We start from the raw sequence: 23,146 nt of genomic DNA, 5'->3' as shown, positions 1-23,146 counted from the left end.
CAGGTGATTCCTATGCATTCTCAAGTTTGAGAATCACTGAGCTACGTAGTATGACATATGCTAGAGGGAAATAAGACTGGAAGTGGGCCAGACCATAAAAGTTTTATCAGTTAAGGTTCTTTGTCTTGCAGCAACAGAAGCTTACTCCAGTTTGAGCAAAAGGGAAATTTTTGGAAAGATATTGGGGTTGGGGCCTCCCTGGTGGCGCAGTGGTTGAGAGTCCGCCTGCCGATGCAGGGGATACGGGTTCGTGCCCCGGTCTGGGAGGATCCCATATGCCGCGGAGCGGCTGGGCCCGTGAGCCATGGCCGCTGGGCCTGCGCATCCGGAGCCTGTGCTCCGCAACGGGAGAGGCCACAACAGTGAGAGGCCCGCATACCGCAAAAAGAAGAAAAAAAAAAAAAAGATATTGGGGGGGCTTCCCTGGTGGCGCAGTGGTTGAGAGTCCGCCTGCCGATGCAGGGGACACGGGTTCGTGCCCTGGTCCGGGAAGATCCCACATGCCGCAGAGCGGCTGGGCCCGTGAGCCATGGCCGCTGAGCCTGCGCGTCCGGAGCCTGTGCTCCGCAACGGGAGAGGCCACAACAGTGAGAGGCCCGCATACCTCAAAAAAAAAAAAAAAAAAGAAAGATATTGGGGTAAACAGCATTGATGAAAGAGCTGGAGATCTAAGCTTGGAAAAGAGCAGTGACCAAGGCACTTCCAGGCACAAGAGTAATCACAAAGGATGAACCAGTAGCCAGGGTCTGCTGCTGTCTAAATAATCAAATGGGACCATTTTCTCCTTCTTAATACTCGGCTTAAGATTTACATTCCAGAGAGGAAGCATGTGACCAACCTGCTTTGGGTCACATGCCTGCCTCTTAGGGAGGCAAGACAGGGCACCTGAATTAATAGTTCCCCATTAACCTTTACCCATTGGGAGGAAGATAAGTCCCCAATGGGAAATTATCTAGGTATTGGGAAAGAGTAACGAATATAGAAAAGCCAAAAATAAATAATGATCTTCTTGGAGCCTTTCATGTTATGCTTAGGAGCCTGAACATTATTTTTTGGCAGTGGAGATTTACTTTAGGCTAGGAGAGTTACATGGTTATATGTCAGTTGATTTTGAGAATCCAATTCTCTCTGTAAATATTTTTTGGAAGAATATCCTTCATTAGTGCTCCAATTATGCATGACATTTGCAGAATATCATTTTAGGTATAATTCCAGTGAACTTAAACTATATCTTTTATCAAAAACCAAACAGGGGCTTCCCTGGTGGCGCAGTGGTTGAGAGTCCGCCTGCCGATGCAGGGGACACGGGTTCGTGCCCCGGTCTGGGAAGATCCCACATGCCGCAGAGCAGCTAGGCCCGTGAGCCATGGCTGCTGAGCCTGCGCGTCCGGAGCCTGTGCTCTGCAAGGGGAGAGGCCACAACAGTGAGAGGCCCACCTACCGCAAAAAAAAAAAAAAAAAAAAAAAAAAAACCAAACAGAATATACTCAGTGAAGAATGACTACCATGTAATTTAATTATGCTTCGTTTCACTTGGATGTGCAAAGGATTAAGTCAGATACTACCCTTGTTTGAGATGGCAGTATTTTAAATTATTGACTAAAGTTGCCACAAAGTATGATTCTAAAATATCTGAGCAAATGGAATATATTTTATTTTGTTAGCTGATGTTAGTGAATACAGTGAACACAATCTGAGTCTTAAAAATTGATTACTTAGTTTGCATGACTGAAATAGAATGAAAATAGAATGGTTATGAACATGCTAATTGTTCCTATTTATGTGATTGTGTTAAGTTGTCTTAGACCATGTCTGCACTTCGTTTATCTCTGTCCTACTCAAAACATTATTGAAATGACAGACCGGTTTGCTAGGGCAGAGAAGAGGTGGAATTAGATAATGTACTCCAAAAATAATTGACAGGTGGAGAGAGATTCACTCTAATTTTAGATTATCTGCACCATTGTCTTCCTTAGCACTGGATCTTAGGAGTTGATTGGAGTGATACGTTCTTTGAGCTGAGTGTAGTTGAAGACCTCTGTACATGTGGTGAGGACCTATTTTTCCCAGAATAAACATGTTACATACATGCCAAAAGAAGCAAAAATAGATCTGAGTAAGACTGTATCTCATAGAAGCTCAATGTAGGTTGCAGACGGGATCATTTCCTGAACAGGCCTTGTCCAATCTCCAAAATAGGGGGCCTGACTACATTTACCACTTCAGAGAGGACAAAATCCTTTAAACTTAACAGTGACCCAGTGGTCACACAAAAGTAACTCCACCTCCTTTTTAGATATAAGATTCAAGTGTAGATTTTCCATTAACTTTCTTAGTTTGTGAATAATAGTCATTTCTTTGCCTCTTTTTTCAGACCTTATGCCAGTATAAATTTGATTTCCTTCAAGAAGTATGTCAGCATGAACACTTTATTCCTTTGTGTCTCCCCATAAGATCAGCAAACATTCCAGGTAATAATTCCCAGAATTTTGTCTGTTCCTACAATGGAAACAAATATATTTTTTGTTTATTTTGCCTTTGTTTGTTTGTTGTTGTTTTCCTGTTTCTTCAATGTTGGTTTTGTCTGAAGTTGTCACATGGGATTAGACCCAGGTAATCAGGTTAAAATGCAGAAGTTGGTGACATGTGGTAAAGAATATAGCTCTGTATATCTCAATTTTTGTCTATGTTTCCTTTTTCATTAATGAGAAGGCCAAGAAAACCATAAAATTGATGCTTGTAAATCAAAGAATTTTAACCTAGACCCATACTGTCTTTCACCATACTGGCTCCAAAAGACAACTTTCCTTTGATTTTGAGAGACATAAAATTACAGGGAGGAAAAGTTATACTTTGTGAGTATAAATTCATTTAAGATTATCAATGTGTGTACATTAAAATTCAATTCCTCAAAATGAGTTTTATACAAAGAAAACTGTTACCTTGAAAGGGAGAAAAGAAGGCAGGCAAATGGGCAACATTGTAAATACTCAATACCTCTGGGTCAGAAAGAGGCAGAGATGGGTACACAGGTAAAAATGGGACCTCACATATTGTTTACTATACTTACTATAGTATAAATGGTCTATAGACAATATTTTCATTTATTACTTTGTTAAAATAGGTATATGCACACAAGTATCATCATGATCATGGTAGAGAATAAGCATCACCCATCTAGACGTCAGAACCTAATCAAACGTCAAGCTATATAGAAAATACTTAAATGATTTATGACCTTAAAATACTTTACCTCTACTTTGTAAGGTGTACATATATCAAATCATGTGGTGCACTTGAAACTAATATAATGTTATATGTCAATTATACCTCAACAAAATAAATAAGTTGATTAATTAAATACTTCTAAGCATGAGTAAATTACAAGGCACAGTTTTGATTTTCATAGAAAGCAGAAACTAAGATGGTAAAGAGCCTCTTCATATGTATTACAGCTCACAATAATATTTTGGAAGGAAAGAGAAAGTAATGTACATTATCAAGCCCATAAAATTTTGTCATGTCAATCTTAAATAGAAGCTGTATACATTATTCCATTCTTTTTCCAATTTATGAAATACATTTATCTAAATGCCTTCATAGAATAAAGGTGGAAAAGTTATTTTGGACTGTAACATTTTTTGCTTTTTGTTTTGTTTTATGTTTATGAACTAGTGCCAAGATATTACTGCATTAGGCAGGCTGGTTACGACACTCAAGAGGATCAAACCTGTTTTTGTCATTTGGATTCTGGTTGTTTACTACTTATCAGTAGCTCAGAAAAAGGCCTGACAGTCTCTGTGCAGATATGATATTATCAACAGTGAACATAAAAATATGTTTTGTCGCAAGCAGATTTCTGATAGAACAAAAAGGTATCCAAGAAGAAGGCTAAGAATTAAAATAATTCTGTTCATGGCATTCATTTTTAAGGAAAGAAGTAAACAACCTAAGGTACTTGTCTTGAAAAACAAAGCTTTATTGAAGGGACTGACTCATACTTTAGGACAGTGTATTTTAATTTTTCAGTATAAATTACACATAGTTAATGAATATAGTGCATATCTGAGTATGTATATATCTGAACTTTTTGTTTATTTATATTAAATCCAGATCCTTTGACACCTTCAGAATCAATACAAGAGTTACATGCATCAGGTAAATAATGATATTTTATATTACACTATCTCAGCATCAATAACCACATCATAATTTGATAATATTGATGAGTATAGATACTTCAGATTTCCAACTGGAAATTCCAGATGCTAATAAATAGCCATATGTTTAATATAATCTAATCAAAATAGTCCAAAAGTTGATTGAGCTTTTCTCTTGTCACAGATAATTAAATGTTTCCCCAACTTGAATTACTTCATACTTTATTCTCCAGAATTGGAATTTTTTTTAATTTCCCAAAGCATCTGAAATTTCCTTAGAGCGCATCATAAATAAAATTCCCAATCATATGTAATAACATGCTTGCTCAATGAAACTATATGATATTTCTATCAATAAACCACACCCCAGTTCAAACCATTCTCTCAGGATTTGAGATTATTAGAATCATATAAGTTTATTTTTACCCCAGACAAGTTTATAACTTCAAATAGTCCTGGCAATTTTTTTTCTAGCCATAGATTGGGAATCGGAAAGCTTTGTTCTCTTTCTGGCCCCTCACTATTACTCAGTATTTCATGGAAAGATTTGTTTAACCTAAGCCCTTTGATCTTAGTTTCCTGAACTTCCACATTCCCCGTACTTTTGCCCCCAGCAGTATTTTTTAAAAATCAGTGTGTTTACTTTGCTCCTGGTCAGTTATGACCTGGAGTATTCTAATAGTTCATTCTTCTTAACGGGTAGTTATGAGGAGTAATGGAGATAACACTTGTGAAGTGCTTAGCCGAGTGTTGGCACACAATACCTATTCTATAGGTTGGACGCTAGTCCTGCTATTAACAGTTACATTTAGAAGCACATTGGACCATTCTCAATAAATGCACTATTACTTGAGATTTTACCATTCTTTTCTCTATAGTTCAGACTCACAATGGTGCAGCCCCCTTTGGTTTTCCTCTCTCTTTGCTCTTTTACGTCCTGCAGCTCACTTGTCCTGGTGATTTTACTGCTACTCCTTGGGTCCTGCTACCCCAGGTCCAGATACCTTCTCACCATCCCCACTTCCCTGTTCCTCCAGCCTCCTGGATAGTAGCCCTCACCCCACATCTCCCTACAGTCTAATTCCCATTTATAACCTATCATATTAATGGCTCAATAAAGCATAGGTCCGATTGGGCCACTGATCTCAAAGCTGTCAGTCACTTAACATTTCCTATAGAATTACGTGCAAATGGTTCAGGGACCTAGACACCAGCTTAGGAATTTGTACTTGATTATGTCCATCATCCAGTCCCAGTATATCTCTTAAGTCTTAATTCTCCCCACTCCTCTTTTGGCTGCTGTGCTTACTGGTCTCCTCCATACCTGTACTCCCCACATAACTGTGCTTTCAGAAGTCTGTGCCACTGAAACCCTCTGCCTTCTCCCAACCTCCTCTCCTCCACCCACTGCCTCCAACTGCCGCCCCCCTGCCCCTGGACTCTGCATCTTCAACCTTGAGCACCCTCAAAGGTCCATCTCAACATATTCCCTCCGGTCACATCTCCTGATTCCTCCAGGCAGAAAATAAGCTTTTCTCCTTTCAACTCCAGTACTACTGTAGACATGCCACTTTTATGGAATTTGACATTTGACACTGAGTACTATTTGGATTAGTATAAACAGAATACTTGCTGAATGCCTCTCCACATTTTTCGTCTCTGTAGCAAGACTGTATTACTGAATCACTTCTAGTAGTGAGAGGGGTTGATAGTTGTTTGCTAAATCTCTCTCAATTATCAAGTGATCAGTTGATTTTCAATAACATGATCTCTTTACCTTTGTCGCAAAGATATGCCTGAATATTCAGTCACGAATGAGTTTTGCCGCAAACACTTCTTAATCGGAATTCTGCTCCGAGAAGTTGGCTTTGCTCTGCAAGAAGACCAAGATATCAGGCACTTGGCTTTAGCTGTCCTAAAAAATCTAATGGCTAAGCATTCATTTGATGATCGATACAGAGAACCAGTAAGTGGTCTTCCTCTCTCCCTTCCCTAAACACCATTTAATTGTTCACTGCATTAAATGCATATCAAACCTACAAGTCTATTGATTTTTATGTGAATCATTTCTTTTGACTACTTTTTCACCTAGGAGAAGCAGGCCCAGATAGCAAGTTTATACATGCCCCTCTATGGCATGCTTCTGGACAATATGCCAAGGATTTACCTGAAGGACCTGTATCCTTTTACCATCAATACATCGAACCAGGTAAGTCTGCAGAATATTCCAAGTGTCTATCTTAATAAAGAATTTGCCTTTTTTATATTTTTGCCATAGATAACAATTTTCCCCCAACTGTGAGCAAACTAAGGATTAAGCAGCACTTCTTGCTAGGTGTTTTGAGACGTTTACATAGTGTCATTTGTTCCAGATTGGTCACTGACACCTTCCACTTGTCCATCTTTTCAGCATTTTGTTTTCATTGTCCTCTGTTCTCTGCATCACCTTCCAATTCTCTCCAGTTTGTAACAGTTTCCTCTGTTGCATTCATGGCCCCATCCTCAGTGTACACCTTTCCCCACCAGCTTTCTGCATCGGGTTTAAGCCCATCTGGTGTCAGTAGAGCTACGTGCCTTATTTGTAGTCACAGCCCAGGAGTGGCCTGTTTTGTCAACCCTCCTCCACTGAGCCAGCCTAGTGACTTCACAATGACCCTCTTGAGATCCTTTGACTGTGTTCAACTCCCAGATGAGTTGACGCACTGCTGAATCCAGTACTAGACAAGATATTACCATCTAGAAGTTAGGAGCTATGTCTTTGGAATTTTTTTTTAGACCTTGTTCAAATCCCAATAGTGTCAGTTACTATCTATGTGATCTTAGATAAGTTATCCAACTTCTTTAAGCCTCTGTTTCCTCATTTATAAAATGGAAGAGAATACCTGTATCACAAGGTTCTTAGGAGGATTAAATTGTGGAATAGAGAACATTCATCATAGATACTGGCCTATAATAAGTACTTAAAATCTAGTTTTTAATAATAGTAATATACATAAAATAATCCATGATAATAATGATATATAATCTACAATATAATCAATGAATTTATGATATCACTTATAGGTAGAATCTAAAAAATACAACAAACTAGTGAATATGACAAAAAAAAAGAAGCAGACTCACAGATATATAGAACAAACTAGTGATTACCAGTGAGGAGAGGGAAGGGGGGTGAGGGGCAATAGGGGTACAGGATTAAGAGGTACAAACTATTATGTATAAAATAAGCTGTAAGAATATATTATACAACATGGGGAATATAGCCAATATTTTATAATAACTGTAAATAGAGTATAACCTTTACAAATTGTGAATCCCTATATTGTACACCTGTAACTTATATAATATTTTACATCAACTATACCTCAATTAAATTTTTTTAAATCAGTGAATTTATCAATAAACATTCCACTCATTTAGTCTATATCTAAAAGATAGTTTCTACTACATTGTTAAAAAATTTTTAAATCACATAAGAAATTAAACTGTGACTAAGAGTATAGTTTAACTATATTAATTTTCATTGCCTAGTTTGGCAGAAGATTTTGCTGAAATATAAAAGATCAAATCGCGTATCATCTAATTGAAAGTGTAACGAAGAAGGCATATGTGGGTTTACAATGCTGAAATATGATGATTCCCACTAATTTCTTCTGTGCTTTGAATACAGGGGTCTAGAGATGACCTCAGCACCAATGGAGGATTCCACACCCAGTCAGCTATGAAATATGCAAACTCTGTGGACACATCATTTTCTAAAGATGTTTTAAATTCCATAGCAGGTACTTCAAACCTTCCAGACAGTTGTGTTTAACTATCATCCGTATTTACCTTGTATATCACTGTGCTTTTTACCCACTCCATAATTCATTACACCTAATCTATGTGACAAAGTATACTGCATTTACATAGCTGAAGAGACTTGTTACATATTTCTTTGCATGCCGTCCAGCAACTTCCTCTTCTACTTAGTGTTCATTTTTACTTGGATCGAGGAGCAGTCTTCTCCGATGTTATCAAATTGTTTTATTCTGGAGACAATCTTGAAGTTTTCATTGCATACGGCCTTTTAAAGTATAATAGCCCTTCAACTTCAAAGATTACTTTTAAGAACTATTTTAGAAATGTCATCTTAATTTCTTATAAACTGTCAAAAATTAAAAGCTTCTTCCCCCAAAGCATCATTAGGAGCTTTTATTATGCATTTTAAAACAGAAACATTCTTTAAAAAGCTTTTTAAGAAATCAAAGGAAAAAGATTTATTTCCAGTTAAAATGGTCTAAATTTTCCTAAATCCTTAATTCTGGCATGGCTGTTATAATAATATTTTAAAAGTTGCATATCTTTCATGCCAATCCCAGACTCTATTATGTCAACTTTTCACAATACTGCTACCACCTGAATGATCAACATCTTTTTGGTTCATCATTTTAGCTTTTTGTGTTGTGTGCCCATGCATCTCATTACCGTCTGTGTGCTGTGGCTTGTGTTTACAGCATTTTCATCAATAGCTATTTCTACAGTAAACCATGCTGATTCCAGAGCTTCGTTAGCAAGTCTTGACTCCAACCCAAGTACCAATGAGAAGAGCAGTGAGAAGACTGACAACTGTGAAAAGGTACGGCTTCCCTCCCAAACTTATCGAGCATATTACCAGTCAGCAATCTCCTATTCTTACTCAATTCTAATTGGTTCTTCATTCCTAGATCCCAAGACCCTTGTCTTTGATAGGCTCAACTCTTCGATTTGACAAGTTAGATCAAGCAGAAACCAGAAGTCTTCTTATGTGCTTTCTTCACATTATGAAAACAATTTCAGAGGGTAAAGAGAGTTCTTTAAATTTAAATTAAAAGAAAAAGAAAAAAACTTTGAATTTCAAAGAGTCTCATACTATTCAATGTTTCCTTTCAGAGACTCTGATTGCCTACTGGCAAAAAGCGCCCAGCCCAGAGGTGTCCGACTTCTTCAGCATCTTGGAGTAAGTTTTAGAGTTGATTACATAACACTTTTTTCTAGAATCTTCAAAATACTTTAGTATACCATTTTTCATTCTAGGTACCACATGGTGAATGATCTATCAGTAATAATGCGTAAACTATTTAAAGAAAACTTAATATTTTTCTTTTAATATACTTGGATGAACACTTTGTATAAATAAAAAAGCATGAATAATTAGAATGTGACATTTTTTTCCTTTCCAGTGTTTGTCTTCAAAATTTCAGATACCTAGGAAAACGTAACATAATAAGGTAATAATTTTAAATTCCAAAAGTTAGTCTGATATTTTGAAAAAAATTATGACATATTATTAATGGATCAGGTTAGACTTAGAGATTTATGTTAGAAATCTTAAAATGCAAATAAGGATTTTAAGTTTGACCTCACATTAGACATAGAAGTTTGATGATTACCCTATAGCCATAGTAGATCTAGGAACAGTTCTGTCCAGGGAAAAAGCACAAAACACATTTCTGAAAGGAAACCACATTTCATGTAACTTCTCAACTAATTTATCCATCTTTATATGAATATAACTTGAAAGATACCTATTTAAGAAAATACTTCCAATAAACTAAAAAAAAACAATTAATCTGGAAAACTGTGCTGTCATCCTTTTCTCATGAGAGACAGCAGTGCCCCTGGCATCTTCCCTAAACCCGCAATTTCCCATTTCTAGAAGAAAATGTGATTTTATTTTTCATAGCATGTGGAATATTTCATTGTTCAGTAATCGCTTTGTCAGTTGCCTTTTTTTAATTCATATATCAATTACAAACACTGAGCTAGTATTAAAACTTCAGTTTTCCTTGCAGAAAAATTGCTGCTGCGTTTAAATTCGTGCAGTCCACCCAAAACAATGGAACTCTCAAAGGATCTAATCCATCCTGCCAGACTTCTGGCCTCTTGCCACAATGGTACTGTCACATTTGCTTGATATTTAAAATTATATTGTGAGTGTACATGTGTGTGTGTGTGTGTCTGTGTGTCTGTGTATATATATACCTCAAACCAAAAACAGATCTCAAGTAACTGTATGTTTCTCTGAAGAAACTTTGTCAATACATCCCTATCTGCCCCACTAGCTTGTGAAAACCTAAGAAGCAAAGATTATGCCTTATTTATGTGCACCTAGCGTACAATGCCTTGTATAGGGTCAATAAGTATCTTAATTTAATTGAACCTGAAAAGACATAATTCCAATAAATGCCTATTGTAATGTTTACTAATCTAGTGACAAAGTAAAATGTGAGGTTATATCTCCCCTTTCCTCTTAGTAATTGTAATAATTTATCAGTATTCTTAGAGCTTAATGTGCTTTTAAAGGGTCAAAGGCAATAAGAAGCATAGCTGGCCCCGTAAGTTCATTTTAGATTTTTTAGTCATTAGAATAGTATATAAAGCCTAGGGTCACCCTTCATTGACCTACCCTACAGGAAACATTTGCCCTAAAATCCTACCTTAAAGCTCCTCTGGGTCTAGTAAATCAGAATTCTTTGCTAAAATTTTCTCCAGTTTGATTTATTCTCCCCAGGAGTATCATAATAATGTATAATATAAAAATGGCTATATTTTAGAAAGAGCTTTAGAAAGAAATATGAACGTAGTATATAGCTAATAAACCATAAAATAAATTTTGCCTGTTTATCCATGGGGACCCCTTGAAATGACCCCCTTATGAGAAAATAAATGAGTTGAGTAGAGGACTATAAACAATTACTTTAATGACAGTCGTAGCTCACCTGAGGTCACTGCAGTTTTGGAGACGTCTGGTGGGTTAGACTTTAGGCTCCTCCCTAAGCCATCTGGACAGGTCCTGATCGTTCCCACGACTCCCCTCCCAGAAGCCATGGCTCTTCCTCCAGGAGTTACAGACTGAAGGAGACTCAAAACCTGGAAATAATCCAGTCCCAAAGGTCCAAGCCATACAGCCCCAAACCATACAGCCCCAAACCCATTATTCCTTGTAGCTACAGAAATGACCCAGACTCTCCTGGCTACTGAAAGCCAAAGTTAGATCTCTAGGGTCCCAATCCATCCAGAGCATTTGATTTAGCCAGAATCGAATAAGCCTTGAGAAGTAAGACAAAGAGAAAAAGTTGTTTCTTTTTCAGGCTTGACTCTTCACTATCTCCTTTTGCCTGCTTTCCTCAAAGAAATTTTCTATGACCTTGGCCATCAGATAGCTTAAATGAAAGCTTAAATGAAATGATAGCTTAAATGAAAGTCGGGAACAAGAAATATTCCTACTTCCTCATTCCCCCAGTTAGAAGTGCCAAGGGGCATTGAATAAGAGCCCTGGCCATTGTCCCTGCTCTGGGAAAGCAGCAGCCCAGAAGCGCCCACAGCTCTCTCCCCGACAAGGATCATATGTCAGCCCTGCTGTGGGCATGACACAAATGCAAAAACAAATCCTGTAAGAATTTCTAAATGCAAAGAAGTAGGAGACAAAGGGTTGTTTTAGACTAGATTTTACTTTTTTACATTTTACCTCCTAAAAATAATTGATACAATTGAACTATATAATATTATACTTTTTTAATGTCTACCACTATGCCTTTCTGATCAACCAATAACATGCATGGAATCCCATGATTTCATTAAATAATAATGAATATGTTTGTGCAGAATTTAATTCAGCATCTATTATTTGTCTGTTACCCTTTAGTATCCATTATCATTCTGAACCCTTCTTTGGCTTAAATAAAATTTGTCCAAAGGCACTTTTAAAAGTTCTTCTCATCATGTCACCTATAATTAATATTTTTAATAAAAAGTCTCTATTCAAAAATTTTTTAACATTTGACTCAATCAGGAGAATTTGAATGAAAATTTGGTTATCATATCCCTATGACTTTAAGCATTTTTGTCATTTCATTTTCAGGATGCACACCATTTCCAGTCATGAAGGACAGAAGCAGCACAGATCACAAACTTTACCAATAATTCGAGGCAAAAATGCACTTTCTAACCCTAAACTCCTACAGATGTTAGACAATACCATGACAAGTAAGTATACCAGAAATAATAGCAACAAGATGGTTATCATTTTTCTCTAGATGTGTGCAGGACATAAAATGCATTATGTTTCAGAAATGTAAGGAATGTTGCTGTGCCCCTGAGACCACTGGTTTTCAGGCTTGCTGTAGCCTGAGGAACATTTCTGGGAGGAGAGAATCAGCCGGAAGCATCTAAAAAAATGTAGTGTCCTTATGAGGAGAAGGGGGAAAAGTAAAACTCTCAATATAGTGTGTTCACTGTAGCTCCTCTGGAACCAAGTGACTTGGCATTGTGAGAGGTTAGGGTGGCCTCTCTCAACCGGATTATTGTCCACTCTTTGGGAAGGGGAGAAAGTTGTCCATGTCCTAGAAGCAGCAAGTGTGCCATCTTGAATCCAGTGTTGCACACACTCCAGGTGTGAATGAGGAGAAAATGGGATCTGGTGTTTTTGTATCATGTAAGTGTTCTTGATTATGGACACGTGACCACAGTTAGCTGTTTGAAGGTATTTGCCTTAACCTATAAACACATTTACTCCCTTTCTGACGAGGCCATTAATGCAGATCATCCACTGAGACTCTACGTTTGGTCTATTAATCTGGGACCATAAAACTTGACCCAGACTGGTTATGGAGGAAATATGACTCTACCAATGGCTGAATCAGTGGAAAAGTAGTGAGAAATAATGGAGAACAGACTACTCTGGTCCTTTGGAAACTCTATAGCTGGCAAAATAAAAGGGCACACACACTGTCTTAATCAGTTCGAGCTGCTACAACACAATACCACAGACAATGTAGCTTAAACAACAAACATTTATTTCTCATAGTTTTAGAGGATGAGAGATCCAAGATCAAGACGCCAGCAGATTTGATGTCTGGTAAGAACCACGTTTGCAGATGGCCAACTTCTTGCTGTGTCCTCACATGACAGAGAGAGAGAGATGATCTCTCTGGTGTCTCTTTTTATAAGGGCACTAATCCCATTCATGAGGGCTCCATTCTCATAACCTAATTACCTCTCAAAGTCTCCACCTCCAAATACCATCATATTGTGGATTAGGGCTTTGACATATGAATTTGCGGGGACACAAACATTCAGTCTATAGCGCCCACTAAAAACTCTGTCTCTGTTTTTGCTTCAGCCGATAAAGAAATTGAGCAAATGAAAGCACTTTGATTTAATAAAATTACTCATCAAAACACCAGTAAACATTGACTATGTTGTAATAGAAAAAAGTTCTTTATAGGGTACAAAAATTTGTCTCAGATATTTATGCATTTTCTACTTTATTTTGTAGGCAACTCCAATGAAATAGACATCGTGCACCACGTGGACACAGAGGCCAATATTGCTACAGAGGTTTGCCTGACTATTCTAGACCTACTAGCCCTCTTCACTCAGGTCCACCAGGTGAGTGTGACTGTAACTTCTTCTGTAATATGATAAAATGAAAGGTGGAAAAGTCATGTGAAGTCAAGAATATGTTTTTAAGGTTTTTATGACATTTAATGAAATGTATTAACCTTACATAAATCAACCTAAGTGTGAGTGGAAAACACGTTAAAGAAGAGATTCAGAATTTATCAAAAGTTGGCGAATGCTCAGTTGATATACACACAGACATATTTCCTTATTGTCCAATAATAGACAATCTTTCTTCCTTGTTTCTCTTGCTTTACTGTCAGGCAAGTTGGGCTGAGCGAGAAGGTGACTCTACTTTTTCAGTATCAAAGGGAGAGACAAGGGCTTCCCTGGTGGCGCAGTGGTTGAGAGTCCGCCTGCCGATGCAGGGGACATGCGTTCGTGCCCCGGTCCGGGGAGATCCCACATGCCGCGGAGCGGCTGGGCCCGTGAGCCATGGCCTCTGAGCCTGTGCATCCGGAGCCTGTGCTCTGCGACAGGAGAGGCCACAACAGTGAGAGGCCTGCATACCGCAAAAAAATAAATAAATAAATAAAAGGGGGAGAGACAAGTGACAGCTAGATACAACAGATAAACAGATACAACAGCTAGAGAAAACAGAGTGACAATGTTGAGCATCTTTTTGTGTGCTTACTTACCATCTCTATATCTTTGGTGAAGTGATTCCACTACCTATCATTAGAATGGCTGCAGTTAAAAAGACTGACCATACCAAGTTTTGGCGAGTATATGGAGAAACTGGAACTCTCATTCACTGATGGTTGGAATACAAAATGATACAAACACCTTGAAAAAAAGTATGCTGGAATGAAGGTTCAACATAATCTATCATGTGACCAGCCATTCCAATACTAGGAATTTACCCAGGAAAAATAAAAGCATTTGTTCACACAAAGCTTTGTACATCAATATTCATAGCTTTGTTTTTTAATAATTAAACACTGGAAACAACCCAAAAGTACATCACAGGTGAATGGATTTTTTAAAATAGTGGTATTAAAACATATCCATACAATAGAATATAAAATATAAAATTTTATAAAATATGAACTATAGAAATTATGTCAATTACACCTCAATGAAGTTATTAAAAACATTAGCTCAACCTAATGAGCTTTCAAATGTTAAGGGTTAAATTAGAAAAAGTTGGGTCGGTTGAATAGTCTGCACCAAACAGAATGATTATAGCAAGAAAGTCTTTATTTTCAAGTAAAACGTCAGCACGGCAGTCGAAAAAAAAATCCACATTTTAATTCTTTATTGCTTGATGGAAATGTCAATCAAATCTCATACATCTTACAGGCTCTATCAGTGCCTTTGAGGACCTGCCTGTCTGTGAGCACCTCTGCTACCTCTCTCCCGACCCTGCCCCACTAACCATGCTTAGGCTACTCTGCTCTTTTTTCTCTTTTTTCTTTTTTCTTTTTTCTCTGCTTGAACTCATAAGCTCCATTCCATCTCAAGTCCCTGGTACCAACTGTTCTTCCTTCCTTGGACAATCCTCCCAGATCTGCTCATGCATGACTTTTTCAGCTCACATGTCAATTCATCCATTAGAGAGGTCTTAACCACCCTATATAAAGTAATCTTATCCCCCAAAGCAATTACTTTCCATCATATATTATTCTACTCTATTTTCTTATTTAGTAACTTTTTTCAATCACTGCTATATGTAAGTTTCATTGGGAACATAGAGCTTATTCAGCACTTTATTTCCACACCCAGAATTGTGCCTATCACATAGTAGGACCAGAGTAAATATTTTTTGAGAGAATACAGGTGTCCTTTCACTCATCCTAAATAACTGCTGTGTTAAATTTCCAGAGACAACTCCAACAATCTGAATGTCAAAATTCAATGATGAAAAGGGTCTTTGATACCTACATGCTCTTTTTTCAAGTCAACCAGTCAGCCACAGCACTGAAGCACGTATTTGCCTCTTTGAGGCTATTTGTATGCAAGGTAAGGGTCCTCCAAGTTCCAAGAAAAGCTCAGTGAAGTGTTTATTGCTGACAATAAACACATATTAATCCTTTCATTTCTCAGTATCGAGGGAAGAAAGTTTGTATTCTTCTATTTGATTTATTTGGTTTTATTAAACTATTTGATTCATGGTCTCAAAATAAGTTCACAGCCTTGGCACCCTATCTGCTGGATATCACAAGGGAGTAAAATTAGCACCTGATCATCAATTCTTTGGGTTCTCAGTGTTTGTGGCAGAGAGTTAGGTAAAATATACACCATCAACTGTGGGGTCCATTCCTGCCAAGTCAAAGGTTCTGCATTAGATACAGGAGAGTCCACCTTTGAGGACCCTGGTGGTTTTACAGTGTTGGGTGAATAGAAACTCTTTCAGAGCTCTCATTCCATTGCTTTGGGTAGTCATCCATTACTGATGCAAGGGATACTTACAACGTAGAGAATGATTATTTCTAGGAAAAAAAAAAGAAATACTAAGATAGACTTCAGTAAATAAGATTATATACTCTTCCACCTGCAAATGGGAGAAAAAGTCTAGGTTAAGAAAAAAGAAAGAAAGATTTTATTCTAAGGGATTTTAAAATTTGAGAATAAACAGAGCAAAATGAAGGAATTTGCTCACTTCACCAGCACTTCTGTTTTGTAGTTTCCTTCAGCGTTCTTCCAAGGGCCTGCCGACTTGTGTGGATCATTCTGCTATGAAGTCCTAAAATGCTGCAACCACAGGTCACGGTCAACTCAGACGGAAGCATCAGCACTTCTATACTTTTTTATGAGGAAGAATTTTGAATTTAACAAGCAAAAGTCAATTGTCCGGTCTCACTTACAAGTAAGTGCTGCCGATTTCCATTAATGTTGTTGTTAAAACCACTCATTTGTTTCAGCGTTGATAAAAGCCTACTGTTTCCAGGGCAACCAGTTCCCAACTCTTCCATCAGATTCCTCCTTAAAGATTCCCAACACACTGTGTTCCGATTCATAGAAAGAGTGTGGCTGGGCAGAAATCAGCAAAACCCATAACTCCACCTGTACTTTTCCTTTCTTCTGCCAGGGAATAGAATCATAGAATACATAACTCAGGGACCATGATTGTTTCTAGGATGCCGAATCCCACCAGATTCTGTGCACATTCATTGGGCCTACAGGGAGAAATTAATGATACATTCATCCAACTCAATGGATTTCTTTACAACTAGTATTTCAGAGTTACTTGCTTTTGAGGTTTTGTTTTCCTTTTCTCTTTCAGCTTATCAAGGCCGTAAGCCAGTTAATAGCTGATGCTGGAATTGGAGGCTCTCGGTTTCAACATTCCCTTGCAATTACCAATAATTTTGCTAATGGAGACAAGCAAATGAAAGTAAGAAATGCTTTGTGGACTTTTTTAAAGAATTGGTAATAAACTAAACTGGATTCTTTTCATGAGATACCAAAATCATAAAAAATACAAATTCTGTATTTTGTTTATTTACCCTTTGAGTACTTATAGTGAGTCCGCTTGCTTAAATGGATAATCAGCTCTTACACTTTCAGCATATACTCAGTTTAGTGGAATTTCCAAGATATGGGGTTGAATGATACTTAACAAGAAAACTAACCACAAATATCAGATACCAAGAAACAGTGTTTCTCTCATAATCCCATTCTTGGTCAAATTCATTTTATCTCTTTTAAAACTTTCTGGAGAGGCTTCCCTGGTGGCACAGTGGTTGGGAATCCACCTGCCAATGCAGGGGACACGGGTTCGAGCCCTGGTCCAGGAAAATCCCACATGCCGTGGAGCAACTAAGCCCGTTCGCCACAACTACTGAGCATCCGCTCTAGAGCCTGCAAGGCACAACTACTGAAGCCCATGCACCTAGAGCCCATGCTCCTCAACAAGAGAAGCCACCGCAATGAGAAGCCCGTGCACCACAACAAAGAGCGGCCCCCGCTCACTGCAACCAGAGAAAGCCCGCACACAGCAACAAAGACACAACGCAGCCAAAAATAAATAAATAAAACAAATTAATTTAAAAAATAAAAACCTTTCTGGAGACTTGTCCTTCAGTTATAATATTGAAAAGTTCAGGGATAGAGCCTGGTGTCAGGCATGGCTGAACCCAGGGATTAAAATAATGTTTTCAGATCCCCTTCCCCTACTGCCTCTATTTTTACTTCTCTCTTTGCCTCTCAGTTCAGTTTTCTTCTTCCTTTACTTCATTTACAGGTAGGCTCTCCCCATGAGCTTACTCTCTCAGAAATTCTGAGGACAATGGTATATTCTACGGGTGGGAAAAGCACCTTGTTCTATATCGCCAATTAAAGTCCCAGGACTGAGTCTCTTTGATCCAACCTTGTTTCATATGTGCATCCCTAAGCCAATCACTGTGACCTGGAGTATAAAAGAATATGATTGATTGGCCAGGCCCATATCATGTGTCACCCCTGGTGCCTGGGTATGAAGTAGACCCATTCAAATCATGTGAACTAGAGCCAGAGAGGATGCTAGAGGATGCTGGGATGCTATTACTAGAAGAAGGTAGGCTAGGAGACAAAATGGAATCTACTACAATTCATCTTCAAATGGGTACAGCTGCAATCACAATACACAGAATTTGCCCATAAAGAATATACATATTTGTGAACAATATTTAGAATGCACTAGACTGTGATGCCAAGCCATAGCTAAGAACGTAACTTGAAGTGAGTTAATTTGTGAGTTCTATACAGATAATGACCCAGCCTCTCTGTTTTCCAAAGAACAGCAATTTCCCAGCAGAGGTGAAAGATCTGACTAAACGTATAAGGACTGTTTTAATGGCCACGGCTCAGATGAAGGAGCATGAGAAGGATCCCGAGATGCTGGTGGATCTCCAGTACAGCCTGGCAAACTCCTACGCAAGCACCCCCGAGCTACGGAGGACCTGGCTGGAAAGCATGGCCAAAATTCATGCGAGAAACGGAGACTTATCTGAGGTGATTAGCAAAGACTCAGTCATTCTTCATTAGGTGTCCTCTTGATCAGGATAATTGGGTTATCATTTACAGCAGGAATATAAAAAGTTATCATATTTCCCCACTAAAGTTGATATGACCTAATTATATGTTATGTGCATTACATTTGCATGTAGGATTCGAGGCTGCCTAACTCCAGGTAAATAATATCAAATAAAAGCCAGTGTCTTGGGGGCCAACTGCAGTTGTAGGATGTGTAATGGAGACCAAATGCTAAAAGCCTGAGGCTAAGGAGGATGGTTGTAAGGGTGTCTGGAAATTGAGTTATATAAGTTGATGTTCTGTGTGTTAAAACTTCTTCCCTGGAATTGGGGTTGAATGGGGAAACTCACCGTTGAGGTGAGTCAACTTAGGTTAGGTTAATCTGTCCTCCTGTGCAGCTAGCCTGAACTAGCGTTGGAAAGGTTAAAACCCCTAAAAGGCACATGAGAAGAGGCCACTGTGTGATGGTTATAAATCAATAGGTAACTTTTTATCTTTTTAAACATCTTTATGGGAGTATAACTGCTTTATAATGGTGTGTTAGTTTCTGCTTTATAACAAAGTGAATCAGTTATACATATACATATGTTCCCATATCTCTTCCCTCTTGCGTCTCCCTCCCTCCACCCTCCCTATCCCACCCCTCTAGGTGGTCACAAAGCCCCGAGCTGATCTCCCTGTGCTATGTGGCTGCCTCCTACTATCTATTTTACATTTGGTAGTGTATATATGTCACTGCTGCTCTCTCACATTGTCCCATCTTATCCTTCCCCCTCCCTGTATCCTCAAGTCCATTCTCTAGTAGGTCTGCATCTTTATTCCCATCTTGCCCCTAGGTTCTTCATGACCATTCTTTTGTTTGTTTTTTAGATTCCATATATATGTGTTATCATGCGGTATTTGTTTTTCTCTTTTTGACTTACTTCACTCTGTATGACAGACTCTAGGTCCCTCCACCCCAGTACAAATAACTCAATTTCATTTCTTTTTATGGCTGAGTAATATTCCATTGTATATATGTGCCACTTCTTCTTTATCCATTCATCTGTTGATGGACACTTAGGTTGCTTGCATGTCCTGGCTATTGTAAATAGAGCTGCAATGAACATTGTGGCACATGACTCTTTTTGAATTACGGTTTTCTCAGGGTATATGCCCAGTAGTGGGATTGCTGGGTCGTGTGGTAGTTCTATATTTAGTTTTTTAAGGAACCTCCATACTGTTCTCCATAGTGGCTGTATCAATTTATATTCCCACCAACAGTGCAAGAGGGTTCCCTTTCCTCCACACCCTCTCCAGCATTTATTGTTTGTAGACATTTTGATGATGGCCATTCTGACTGGTGTGAGGTGATACCTCATTGTACTTTTGATTTGCATTTCTCTAATGCTTAGTGATGTTGCACATCCTTTCATGTGTTTGTTGGCAATCTGTATATCTTCTTTGGAGAAATGTCTATTTAGGTCTTCTGCCCATTTTTGGATTGGGTTGTTTGTTTTTTTGATATTGAGCTGCATGAGATTCTTATAAATTTTGGAGATTAATCCTCTGTCAGTTGCTTCACTTGCAAATATTTTCTCCCATTCTGAGGGTTGTCTTTTCATCTTGTTCATGGTTTCCTCTTCTGTGCAAAAGCTTTTAAATTTCCTTAGGTCCCATTTGTTTATTTTTGTTTTTATTTCCATTTCTCTAGTAAGTGGGTCAAAAAGGATCTTGCCTATGTTTTCCTCTAAGAGTTTGATAGTGTCTGGCCTTACATTTAGGTCTTTAATCCATTTTGAGTTTTTTTGTGTGTATGGTGTTAGGGAGTGTTCTAATTTCATTCTTTTACATGTACCTGTCCAGTTTTCCCAGCACCACTTATTGAAGAGGCTGTCTTTTCTCCACTGTACATTCCTGCCTCCTTTATCAAAGATAAGGTGACCATATGTGTGTGGGTTTATCTCTGGGCTTTGTATCTTGTTCCATTGATCTATTTTTCTGTTTTTGTGCCATTGCCATATTGTCTTGATGACTGTAGATTTGTAGTATAGTCTGAAGTCCAGGAGCCTGATTCTTCCAGCTCCATTTTTCTTTCTCAAGATTGCTTTGGCTATTTGGGGTCTTTTGTGTTTCCATACAAATTGTGAAATTTTTTGTTCTAGTTCTGTGAAAAATGCCAGTGGTAGTTTGATAGGGATTGCATTGAGTCTGTAGATTGCTTTGGGTAGTATACTCATTTTCACAATGTTGATTCTTCCAAACCAAGAACATGGTATATGTCTTCATCTATTTGTATCGCCTTTAATTTCTTTCATCAGTGTCTTATAATTTTCTGCATACAGGTCTTTTGTCTCCTTAGGTAGGTTTATTCTGAGATATTTTATTATTTTGGTTGCAATGGTAAATGGGAGTGTTTTCTTAATTTCACTTTCAGATTTTTCATCATTAATGTATAGGAATGCCACAGATTTCTGTGCATTAATTTTGTATCCTGCTACTTTACCAAATTCATTGATTAGCTCTAGTAGTTTTCTGGTAGCACCTTTAGGATTCTCTATGTATAGTATCATGTCATCTGCAAACAGTGAAAGCTTTACTTCTTCTTTTCCAATTTGGATTCATTTTATTTCTTTTTCTTCTCTGATGGCTGTGGCTAAAACTTCCAAAACTATGTTGTATAATAGTGGTAAGAGTGGGCAACCTTGTCTTGTTTCTGATCTTAGTGGAAATGGTTTCAGTTTTTCACCATTGAGGACAATGTTGGCTGTGGGTTTGTCATATATGGCCTTTATTATGTTGAGGTAAGTTCCCTCTATGCCTACTTTCTGGAGTGTTTTTGTCATAAATCAGTGTTGAATTTTGTCAAAAGCTTTCTTTGCATCTATTGAGATGATCATATGGTTTTTCTCCTTCAATTTGTTAATATGGTGTATCACAATAGGTAACTTTTTAATGTCTGTTTAAACACTGGGAGGATTTATGTGCAGCAATTCACAGCACCCAAGTGGCTTCTGGACACCAAGTGGGGAAGTTCTGCTTTACTGTATTCCCAGGATAGTGCGCTTTTTGGGAAGAGATGAATTTGCGTAGGAAAACTGAAGTCCTTCTAAATACATGTGAAGGACTCTGGGATGGAAGTAGATCTGACCAGAGGCCTCACTTGGTAGCAGTTTGGTGAGGACAAAAATAGCAGCTCCAGTTCCCTTGGACCACCCTGAAAATGGAGGAGTTTCTCCATGAAACTTCAAAAGGCAAAGTTGAAGTCATTTGAACTCTTCAACAGGTCAGGGTCTACTCTGTGTTCAGCAGTGTTTGAGGGCTTTGCAGGAGATTTTACAGAACCAAAAAATGTCGCTCAAATAATCTGGTTGAGGAAAGCACACGTGATACATTAGTTCACACTATTTTATCAAGTGACGCCTTGTGCGGCTACCATTTTAAAGGCATTAGAAATTCTAAGGGGGACATTACTGGAAGTAGAAAAAAGTAAGAAGATGGCTTATTTTTACTTCTAGTTTATATCCAGGTGCTATTTAGAGAGAGAGGGGAGACATAGCTATTATGGAAAGAAGATAATTCTATGGGAAAATTCTTCACACCCGCTCATTCACCCACCTGAAAACTTCATCAAGAAAACAAACCCAAAAAAATCCCAAATAGACATTTTATTCTTGATGGTGAACTTTTTGGAAATATAATTGATTCTTATTTCCGGTTCTACCATGAAAAGGATTTCGCTACATATTCTGACTTGGAATACTGACTCACCTTGGATTAGTCCTAATAAGATAGATAGTAAAATCTACAGTATTAGATAAATGGTAAAATCTTCCTCTCAAACTGTTTTCTTTTTTCTTACAGGCTGCTATGTGTTACATTCATATAGCTGCCCTCATTGCGGAATACCTAAAAAGAAGGGGTAAGACAACCTTGTGAGGGGAGAAAGTCCAGAAATCAACATGTTGAAACCTAACTTAAAATGTATTTATTAATTTTAAGTTTTATTAATCTTGATGTTTTATTAAGCAATGTTAAGTTTCACAGATATTTCTAATTATGCTGTACTTTTAAGTTTTAACTCTCTCTTCCATGCCATTATCATGTTTATTTTATGTACAACCAGGCTAACTGGTCCGCTTCTTAGTTCCAAATGAGAAAGCTTCATTGGTTAACATAAACTTGAATTAACATAAACATGTGACAATGTCCTAACCTCATCTTGCACTACCATAGGTTACTGGAAAATGGAAAAGATTTGCACACCATCCTTTCTCCCGGAGGATATCCACCCCCGTGATAGCAACCTATTACTAACAACTCCCAGTGGAGGAAGTGAGTGATCTAACTGGGCTCCTTTATCCCCAGGGAATGGTGCTGAGAAAACCAAGTCACTGCTTCAATTATTTATCAGTGAAACCTTAAATGTATTCCTAGAAGCAAAAACTATCTCAGACCTACATAATTTACTCCATAAAAACCTAGAGTTTCTACCATTCAGAAATCCCATCCATCCAAACTTTTATGAAGTTTAGAGACCTAAAGAGCTCTCAGCAAACAGAACTGCATTTTATCCAATATTATGGCCATGTTTTACTACCAATTATCATGGTAGTCTGTCTTCGGGA

General features: G+C 38.0%; 1 protein-coding gene across 6 annotated transcripts in view; it reads left to right on the top strand.

Annotated features, from left to right (window-relative positions):
- Positions 1-23,146, top strand: part of DOCK10 (dedicator of cytokinesis 10) — a 293,328-nt gene that overhangs the window by 247,626 nt on the left and 22,556 nt on the right. For 3 of the 6 annotated variants that reach the window (XM_081241942.1, XM_081241941.1, XM_081241943.1), the window contains 18 exons: positions 2,375-2,471; positions 4,114-4,158; positions 5,951-6,126; positions 6,253-6,369; positions 7,831-7,942; positions 8,657-8,778; positions 8,867-8,981; positions 9,072-9,138; positions 9,362-9,409; positions 9,974-10,075; positions 12,043-12,167; positions 13,459-13,571; positions 15,408-15,545; positions 16,210-16,392; positions 16,810-16,920; positions 18,303-18,518; positions 22,383-22,440; positions 22,755-22,853. In XM_081241942.1, the coding sequence (XP_081098068.1) occupies positions 2,375-2,471; positions 4,114-4,158; positions 5,951-6,126; positions 6,253-6,369; positions 7,831-7,942; positions 8,657-8,778; positions 8,867-8,981; positions 9,072-9,138; positions 9,362-9,409; positions 9,974-10,075; positions 12,043-12,167; positions 13,459-13,571; positions 15,408-15,545; positions 16,210-16,392; positions 16,810-16,920; positions 18,303-18,518; positions 22,383-22,440; positions 22,755-22,853 (2,044 nt within the window). Of the gene's footprint in view, positions 1-2,374; positions 2,472-4,113; positions 4,159-5,950; positions 6,127-6,252; positions 6,370-7,830; positions 7,943-8,656; positions 8,779-8,866; positions 8,982-9,071; positions 9,139-9,361; positions 9,410-9,961; positions 10,076-12,042; positions 12,168-13,458; positions 13,572-15,407; positions 15,546-16,209; positions 16,393-16,809; positions 16,921-18,302; positions 18,519-22,382; positions 22,441-22,754; positions 22,854-23,146 lie in introns of all 6 variants that reach the window. The other 3 variants (XM_081241945.1, XM_081241940.1, XM_081241944.1) reach the window with 2 other exon arrangements.

The sequence above is a fragment of the Mesoplodon bidens genome (genome assembly GCF_964165515.1).
Source record: "Mesoplodon bidens genome assembly, chromosome: 8".
NCBI classification, from domain to species: Eukaryota; Metazoa; Chordata; class Mammalia; order Artiodactyla; family Ziphiidae; genus Mesoplodon; species Mesoplodon bidens.
Note: the sequence above shows the minus strand (reverse complement) of the source record. Positions and strands in the feature narration are given on the sequence as shown.